The 8477-nt window shown below is 33.4% G+C and overlaps 2 protein-coding genes, 1 long non-coding RNA gene and 1 other non-coding gene across 4 annotated transcripts; 3 read left to right on the top strand and 1 right to left on the bottom strand.

The window, feature by feature from the left end:
- The first annotated feature begins 231 nt into the window (after positions 1 to 231).
- Positions 232 to 2627, top strand: LTO1 (NAD(P)H dehydrogenase (quinone)s). The gene is made up of 7 exons (XM_078980438.1): positions 232 to 456; positions 662 to 944; positions 1090 to 1346; positions 1420 to 1532; positions 1669 to 1816; positions 1899 to 2036; positions 2186 to 2627. Exons 1-7 carry the CDS (start codon positions 340 to 342, stop codon positions 2309 to 2311), a joined length of 1182 nt encoding a protein of 393 aa, XP_078836564.1. The 5' UTR covers positions 232 to 339; the 3' UTR covers positions 2312 to 2627.
- Positions 2628 to 2838: 211 nt separating this feature from the next.
- On the bottom strand, positions 2839 to 2991 carry LOC145033071 (U4 spliceosomal RNA). Its single transcript, XR_013677315.1, has one exon. It is a non-coding gene; the product is annotated as a U4 spliceosomal RNA (small nuclear RNA).
- A 97-nt stretch (positions 2992 to 3088) lies between these two features.
- LOC145031809 (uncharacterized) lies at positions 3089 to 4305 on the top strand. The gene is made up of 2 exons (XR_013677032.1): positions 3089 to 3254; positions 3906 to 4305. It is a non-coding gene; the product is annotated as an uncharacterized LOC145031809 (long non-coding RNA).
- Positions 4306 to 7555: 3250 nt separating this feature from the next.
- LOC145030166 (uncharacterized) lies at positions 7556 to 8119 on the top strand. The gene is made up of 2 exons (XM_078978576.1): positions 7556 to 7831; positions 7919 to 8119. The coding sequence occupies exons 1-2, from the start codon at positions 7556 to 7558 to the stop codon at positions 8117 to 8119; spliced, it is 477 nt and encodes a 158-aa protein (XP_078834702.1).
- Positions 8120 to 8477: the final 358 nt, after the last annotated feature.

The following is an 8477-nucleotide window of genomic DNA, read 5'->3' as shown; positions in this document are numbered from 1 at the left end:
ACAGATGGTTAACTTAGTATTTAATTAAATTGCATGTGTCGTTAATTTATATGTTTTTATTAATATTACGACATAAATAAAAAAACAGTTACAAAAATATAAATTCAAAAATCAAAAAATAGAATAGACATACGACTAAAGATGGTAGGATGACACTTTTTAAATGCGATTTTGATCTTTATGGAATAACTCGTTTTCTTATCCTCTAATTGTTTTATTAATCTCACGTGAGGCACGGAAAATCATGGAAGATAATAGTAAAAGTCAAATAGACTGGTAACGTATACCGGCCAAAAGAGCACCGATACCAGGCAACAACGCTCAACCGGGAGAGGAGCCATGTCGACCTTCAGCAGCCTCTCATCTCCTCCGTCTTCCATGGTATACTCTCATGGAAGACCTCGTCGGCATCATCATCCTCTTCCTTTTTCTTCTTCCTTCTCGACCCAACTCAAGGTACTACTGTCTCTACATAAAGTCTTAAGTGTTTGGGATCATGAACTTCGATGTTTGGAATGAAATTGGCGTGCATAGACTTCTAAATTTCAAGCACATATTTCTGAAATTTCGATCCCAGACTTTGGAAGTGGCGTTCCCAAACATACCTTTTTTAATATGTTTTTTTAGCTGATCTGATGTATGTTTCTGATTTGGTTTGAAGAGTAATCGGGGTTGGGGTCATGGAAGACTAGTTTTGCTTAAAGTGAAGTGCTTGAACGATCCGAGTACAGATGCTTCGGAATCTGGACCGACCTCACTATCTTCCAGTTCTTCCACTTCTACTGGCATTTCGTCATACAGTTGGTGTGCAGGGCTCGGAGGATTAGGGTTTCTTGAAACAGCTTACTTAACGTACTCAAAGCTCACAGGTTCAGAAGCATTTTGCCCCATCGGAGGTGGTTCATGTAGCGATATTCTTAACAGCAACTATGCCGTCGTTTACGGTACTTTCTTCTATCCTCCGACATTCTCAATACAGTTTACAATCATGATAGGATCCAGTCCATTTCACCTTTCAAGATCATATGATTTATGTAAGTTTCTACAGAAATTATAACATTTACTTCTCCTATCTCATGTATTTGTTAGGTATTCCCCTTCCCTTGATTGGAATGGTTGCCTATGGCGCTGCAACATTTCTTGCACTAAAGTTGGCTACAAAGGACTTGCCTTTTGGGATGGATGAAATTAATGGTGAATTGCTTTTACTTGGGACAACTACCTCAATGGCAACTACAAGTGCATACCTTTTATACATTTTAAGCACACAATATCCAGGAGCTTCATGTTCTTACTGTTTAGTCTCAATTCTCTTGTCATTCTCCTTGTTCTTCACAACCACAAAGGTACAAAATGTCACCCTAATTTTAATTATCAAGTGAACAAATTGATTTCTTTCTTCTGTTATTATCTATGCAGACTTTGGGGTGGCAAAAGATTCGAGGAGAAGTGGGTTTGCAATTATGCATAGCTGGTCTTGTTTTTGCTGCTTTAAGCACTTCATATAATGCAACCCTTCCTCCCCCTGAAAAGTAACTTCATTCTTGATAAACAAAGCTTCTTACTTTTTTCATTTGTGAAACAAAACATTTACTTAATCTTTTACATTTATCATATGTTTCTTTTCTTGTGAAGAATTTATGAAATATAACTTTTGTGTGTATATAGATTTGGGGAGAAGTTTCTTCCATACACTCCAACTGAGATCAAGGCACCATCAAGTCCTCTTGCACTTAAACTTGCAACACATTTGCGTGCCATTGGAGCTAAGATGTATGGAGCTTTTTGGTGTTCACATTGTTTAGAACAAAAACAGGTATCACATATATTTATTTATTTGTGATTTATTATGCATAATTTGTGATAATTAATGCGTTATTAAACATGTATATGTGCAGATGTTTGGACGTGAAGCAGCAAAGGTGTTGGATTATGTTGAATGTTATCCAGAAGGGTTTAAAATTGGAACTGAATTAGGGAAAGAATGTGCAAAGGTTAAAATTGAAGGTTTTCCAATGTGGATCATCAATGGTCAGGTGAGTATAATAACTTTGTTGCTTAAAGGAAATGTTTCCATCTTTTGGAATCATATAAAGAAAATTGTTGCATTTATATTTTAAAAGGATGGATTGGATTATTATTTATTAGTTAGTTATTACACTTACAAACTTTTCACATGTTGAAGGTTTTGAAAGGGTATCAAGAGTTCCCTGATCTTGCTAAAGCATCTGGATTTGAAGCTGGTGAATTCAGTGAAGAATTAGCAAAGCTTGCTAAACAAGCTGAAGAGGCCAACAACATTCAACCATGATGATGAATAAACATGTCATGTATGCATGCATACATGAACATGAAATGGCCAGAGGGTTTTCATAAAACGACGTGTTTTGATTAAAAGGACGAAACTGTAGAAGAAATTGAGAAATTTCTGCTTTGTTTAATACAAAAGGTCCTGGTTATGGACATTTTATGAAGGGATTAGGTTTATTAATATACCAAACTTTGTTAGAGGATGTTTTATTGTCATAAAGTTATGCCTATGTATTTTGTTGATTCAATTTGTAACACACGATCAAAATATTGTATTATTCGTACCATTATTTGTACTTATTTTTTATTTTATTCAACCACTACGTATGTCCATTTCTTTTCATTATATTGTAAAAGTATAAAACTACTAACGATGCCTCTTTGTACATCAAAAATAACTCTCTTTTTTTCAAAGCTTTTTAAGTAATTGTTTTTAATATGGAATTAGTTTTCATGTCGACATTTCAACCTAAAAGCAACAAACAAATTATTTCCTTCCAATAATAATTTTATACTTGTAATTTGTAGGACTTTACCCAATGAAAGGAGTCCTTCCAGAAATTCTCGATGGCCAAGGGAGACCCAAGGCCAAGGAGGGGGTTTGGAAATAGTTTTCAACCAGCAATTGACGCGCCTCGGTTATTACCTCATTAGCTGCGTCATTGCCCCAAGCGCAAAGATGCTTTTTCCGTTACCCCTTCGCCTCTTTTTATATCACACCACCCCTCTTCCATCCATATGCTCCATCCGATGTGGGATGCTCCTAAACAATGTCAGCTGAATGTCCTTTTCAAGGATCTAACTGTAGTCGAAAGGTGTTGTTTCGGCTTTATCCATTCATCATCGATGGTGGTGATTTTCGAAATTGTGGCTACGTATGATGGGTGGAAATTAGGGTTTTTGACGACTGGCGATCGATTCACGATGCTGTCTATCTCACAAGGGTAAGTTTTTACCTTGTACTGTTGTTACTGCAACTTACACCTCTCAATGTCGTTCAATCTCTTGTCTTCCTCCAACTATTGTTAAGAATGTTTTGAGCTAGATCCTGTTCTTTTGTGCGATCAATTCAATGCCCTTTTATTGACCTACTTACGTGGTGTAAATCTTTTAGAATGATTAAAGCCCTTTTGTAAATGCTAATAGCTTATTCATGCGTAAAATTGAACAAGTGGACTATGATGATTATGTATAACTACATGTATGTGATAGTTTGAAGCAAGTTTAGTGGTGGGAATTGGATGATATATTCATGTTTAGTTATCAAATGCGTAGAACATTCATATGCCTATATGTGGTGCAACTTAATACTTACTTTTGAGCAATTTTGTTGTTTAACTTCTAACACTATTTTTTCCAATCGAACCATAAAAGTTTGAAACATTTTTGCATCATTTTGTCCTGGTGAACGTAATTTTCCAAATTAAACATTTTGACATGTTATATCAGGTCAAAATGGTTAAACTAATAAAATATTTGAAACTTTTACTGTTTGTTTCAAAAAAACAATAAAGTATAAGTGGTTAAACCGTAAAATTGCCCAAAAGTTGATTTTCCTGTAATTTATCCTAAAATAAAGCTTTCACATGTTGAAGGTTTTGAAAGGGTATCAAGAGTTCCCTGATCTTTGCTAAAGCATCTAGATTTGAAGCTTGGTGAATTCACTGAAGAATTAGCAAAGCTTGCTAAACAAGCTTAAGAGTGAAGAGGCCAACAACATTCAACCATTATGATGAATGTACATAACATGCATGCATACATACATGAAATGGCCCAATGGTTTTCATAAAACGACGTATTTGATTGTGGATGGAATTATAGAAGAAATTGAGAAAATTCTGTTTTGTTTAGTATATGAAGGGATTAGGTTATTAATATACCAAACTTTGGTAGCGGATGTTTTATCAAGTCATAAAGTTATGCCATGAATTGTATGTATTTTGTTGGTTCAATTTGTAACACAGAATTAGAAATATTATATCCTTTATACCATTATTTGTACGTCTTTTTTACTACAAGTGTTGGCTTTCTTTACATTTTTCTTTGTCTTTGGTATTAATAACATACAAAATGGGTAGGAGGTGGAAGTGACCATAGAGAAACATTATCAAGTAAATATGATTATTAATTTAATAATACGCTTTTAAAATCACATCAAATATGCTTTCTATACATAAAAACTATATGTTTTTGGCTCATTAAGCTGAAGCCATTTCAAATATTACACTTGCCATTACACATCTAGTTACTTAACCTGATTTGTTGCTTCTCTTTAGGTCTCTTTGGTTTACTAGATTCCTGATGATTGCAGCCTTGTAGGGTTCAATATCACTCGTTTTAGTGGAGTTGAACTTTTTTTTTTGGAGTGTCAAGATCCCCCCATTGTCAGTAGTTACATTTTTTTACTTTCATTCTTGAAAAATAAAATAAACAATAGTTAAAAGGAAAAAGATTAAACCAAAAAGTAAAAACATATGATTTAGCATCCAAGATTATCTTGGGTCTATGATATTCTCGCTGGAGATGGTAACCAACAAGGATGTTCAGGTTGAAATTTTCAAATTTGTTTCAAAACATTGAGTTTTGTACATGAGTTGTAATTTTAAAAAGTATTTACCGAATGGTTGTTGTTTCAAACTTATTTACCAAAACATAGTATATTGGTTTATATTGGTTTTTAGTAGTTTGATTCTAACCGTTTAAATTTAATAAAATATAATTTAGATATTGCATTATTTTTATAGTTTGACAATAATCAAAAGACCACATAACCTTATTTTTTTTTCACAATTCATTATATTCAAAATTATTGGATTGACTCACTCTTAGTTTATATGTTTTCTTGAGCGGTTAAAAAAAAATAAACTACATTAAATCACAAAGAGTAAGAAGTAGTTCTTAATTGTTTTATTGTACATAGTTTATTTTTTTATAAACGTTTGGTTTTTTATTTTATAACCATTTTAAATAGAAATATAACAAAATATCAACAAATGTAACATGAACATCAAATGATATAAATATAAATATAACTCGGATAAATCTTATATAATCAATCACAACTAATATAAAATGAGTAATTTTTAACATATATAAGGAAAAATCTATAATAAATACTAGACAAAATTTCACAATTAGTCCCTATGGTTTACACAATATAGCACTTTGAGGACTTTCTAGCAAAAAGTCACGCGAATGGTCCTTAAGGTTTCATTTAATTGTGTGATTGGTCCTTGACCCTAACCTCATCACTTTTGAACCGTTAGTGAAGGGGTAAATTTGTCTTTTCATCTTGCAGTCACTCTAATAATCGATCATTATGCACATAATATACGCATGAACTCTGCAATTAAGTACAAAGATCATCTTCCCCAGCTACCCATTACCCTTTCGTATTCATCTTCGTCTTCTCCAACAGAACACAAGGCGAGGATCATCTGCCGATTGAAGATGAACCTTTAGAAGTCTTAGAGAATGATGTCTTTGAGTCATTTGCTAGTGAAAAAGAGCCTAGAAAGAAATTGTTAAGGTCCATTCTAAAACCAGTTGTTTGTTCATCTGGTGAGGTTAACATTAAAGTTTTTAAGATTGGTCAGACGTTCAAGGAAAAGGAAAAGATAAGAGAAGTTATTGCCAACTACTGTGTAAAAGAAATGAGGGATGTGCATTATATAAAGAATGACAAGACAAGAGTTAGGGTAAAGTGTAGGGGTATTGTTCCTGAATTGACTAGTGACAGTAATAAAGGTAGGGGCAATTTACTACTTTCCAAGAAAACAACTTGTCCATGGGTTATTTTATATCTAGGGCAGATGAGAAACAAGTATGGACTGTCAAAACATACGAAGATTGTCATTCTTGTTTGCAAACAAGGATAGTGAGGGCTTATTCATCTAAGTTTCTAGCTAACAACATATCAAATCAAGTTGAAAGTAACCCCAAGATCCGTACATGTGCTTTACAGGAGGACTTAGTACAGAGGTATTTACTTTCAATATCAAAGATGAAAGTATTTCGGGCCAAAGCTATGGCAAAACAATATGTTTATGGTGATTATGAAAAACAATATGGTATTTTGAGAGAATATGCCATGGAATTGAAGTCAAAGAACCCAGGAACAACTGTGAAAATAGATGTCAAAACTGAACCCAATTTTTGTTCTAAAACAAGGATCTTCAAACGGATATATATATATATATATATATATATATATATATATATATATATATATATATATATATACTTAGGTCCATTGAATGAGGGATTTAAAAAAGGTTTGAGGGATTTTCTTGGATTTAATGGTACGTTTTTGAAGGGTCCCTTTCCAGGACAGATTATTACTGCATTTGGGCTTGATTCGAACAATGGCATTTACCCAATTGCATATGTCATTTACCCATTGCATATGTCATTTACCCAATTGCATATATATATATATATATATATATATATATATATATATATATATATATATATATATATATATATTAACTCTTGGACATGGTTTTTGGAACACTTGGGTGATGACTTAGATTTGAATTCTTCATCTAACTTCACTTTCATTTCAGACCGACAAAAGGTACCCTCTAACTTCAACAACTTTTACTTTTTTTATTTCATTTACCAACTTATTTTAATTGTACTCACAAGGAATCTTGGCTGCAATAGAGAAGTTATTTCCATCAGCTGAGCAAAGGTTCTGTTTAAGACATGTGTATGACAACATGAAATTGAAACACATAGGAGATGAATTGAGGGAAGCAGTATGGTGTTGTGGAAAAGTATACAACATACCAAAATCTAATAGGGCTATGGAGAAACCGAAAAAGCTTAACCTAGAAGCACATGAGTGCTGAAGTAAAATTCCTGCAAAACACTGGGCAAGATCCCATTTCTCTGGTAAGTATTATACTCTTTTCTCTAACATATTTCATAACTAATTTCAGTAATTAATTGTTTGGTTTTATATATAGGAAGGGCATTGACTGATAGTTTGACAAATAACTTGTGTGAGGTATTTAACTCCAAGTTAGATGAGGCAAGGGACAAGCCTATAATCACTTGTTTGGAATATATTAGAGAATACCTCACAAAGAGAATAGTAAATGTTCATAAGGTGCTAGACAAATGCAAAGGTTCTTTAAGTACAACTAAAACAACCATTTTAGAAAACAATAAGATAGAGGCAAATAAGATGAGGGTTCTATTTAATGGAGCTGATAAATATCAAGTGATTGGTCTATGAATGGAGCAGTATGTTGTGAACTTGAAAGAGAGGAGTTGCACTTGTAGGAAATGGGAAATTACAGGTATTCCATGCCAGCATGTTATTGCTGCAATGTATGATAAGATGCAGAATGGGTCAGAATGTGGAGTTCCTGAGGCTTGGGTGAGCAAATGTTATTGGCTTAGTACATGGAATGCTATGTACCAACACACAATTGACCCAATAAATGGAAGGAGCATGTGGCCTAGATCTGATTGTCCAACAACCATTCTCCCACCCAAACATCAGAAACAGGTTTGTTGGCATACATGTTTTGTATCATTTGACTTGAAACTATTTATCCAAACTTGTTGATATGTAACCATATAAATTTGTTTATAGGTTGGCAGACCAAAGAAAAAAAGGAAGAGGGCAGTTGATGAGCCAACTCAAAGTACCAAGTTAAGTAGGAAACACTTGACAGTCACTTGCAGCAAATGCCACAACAAAGGTCATAATGCCAGGATTTGCAAGGGGCAGGGAGGTCCTAGTGAAGCTGGAAAGTGGAGTGGACAGAAGAAGGGAAAACATGTTGTAGCTTAGTTTGTAGTTCTAAGTAATCTTTTGCTATTATGTCTAATTAAAGTTAGAACATGTTTACTAAGTTTGGTTATGGTATGTCAGTCAAAACAATTACTTTTGATAGGTATTTTGGGTATTCTATGTTTGTAACTTGATATTGCACTTACATGCATTATGGTTAATGGTAATGCTACTTTGGTAATTAGTTTTTTGGCTATGTTACTGCACATTAATAATCAACATTACACTTACATGCAATCAAATTGACAATTTCCCTCCTTGCTAATATAATATCCATCACATTAAAACAAAACATCAAACTTACATTACATAAGGAAAATCCTTCAAAATCTATAACAAAAATGGGACCAAAACACAG

The sequence above is a fragment of the Lactuca saligna genome, chromosome 2 (genome assembly GCF_052625555.1).
Source record: "Lactuca saligna cultivar CGN05327 chromosome 2, ASM5262555v1, whole genome shotgun sequence".
In the NCBI taxonomy this organism is placed as follows: domain Eukaryota; kingdom Viridiplantae; phylum Streptophyta; class Magnoliopsida; order Asterales; family Asteraceae; genus Lactuca; species Lactuca saligna.
The sequence above is the reverse complement of the archived record's forward strand: the minus strand, read 5'-3'. Positions and strand labels throughout refer to the sequence as shown.

Bases quoted from the DNA above. Each gene is read 5' to 3' on its own strand.
- LTO1 (XM_078980438.1), top strand. From the start codon at position 340: ATGTCGACCTTCAGCAGCCTCTCATCTCCTCCGTCTTCCATGGTATAC. The intron at 1,347-1,419 runs GTACAAAATGTC...TTATCTATGCAG, and splicing joins TGTTCTTCACAACCACAAAG to ACTTTGGGGTGGCAAAAGAT. The intron at 1,533-1,668 runs GTAACTTCATTC...GTGTGTATATAG, and splicing joins ACCCTTCCTCCCCCTGAAAA to ATTTGGGGAGAAGTTTCTTC.
- LOC145030166 (XM_078978576.1), top strand. From the start codon at position 7,556: ATGGAGCAGTATGTTGTGAACTTGAAAGAGAGGAGTTGCACTTGTAGG. The intron at 7,832-7,918 runs GTTTGTTGGCAT...ATTTGTTTATAG, and splicing joins CACCCAAACATCAGAAACAG to GTTGGCAGACCAAAGAAAAA.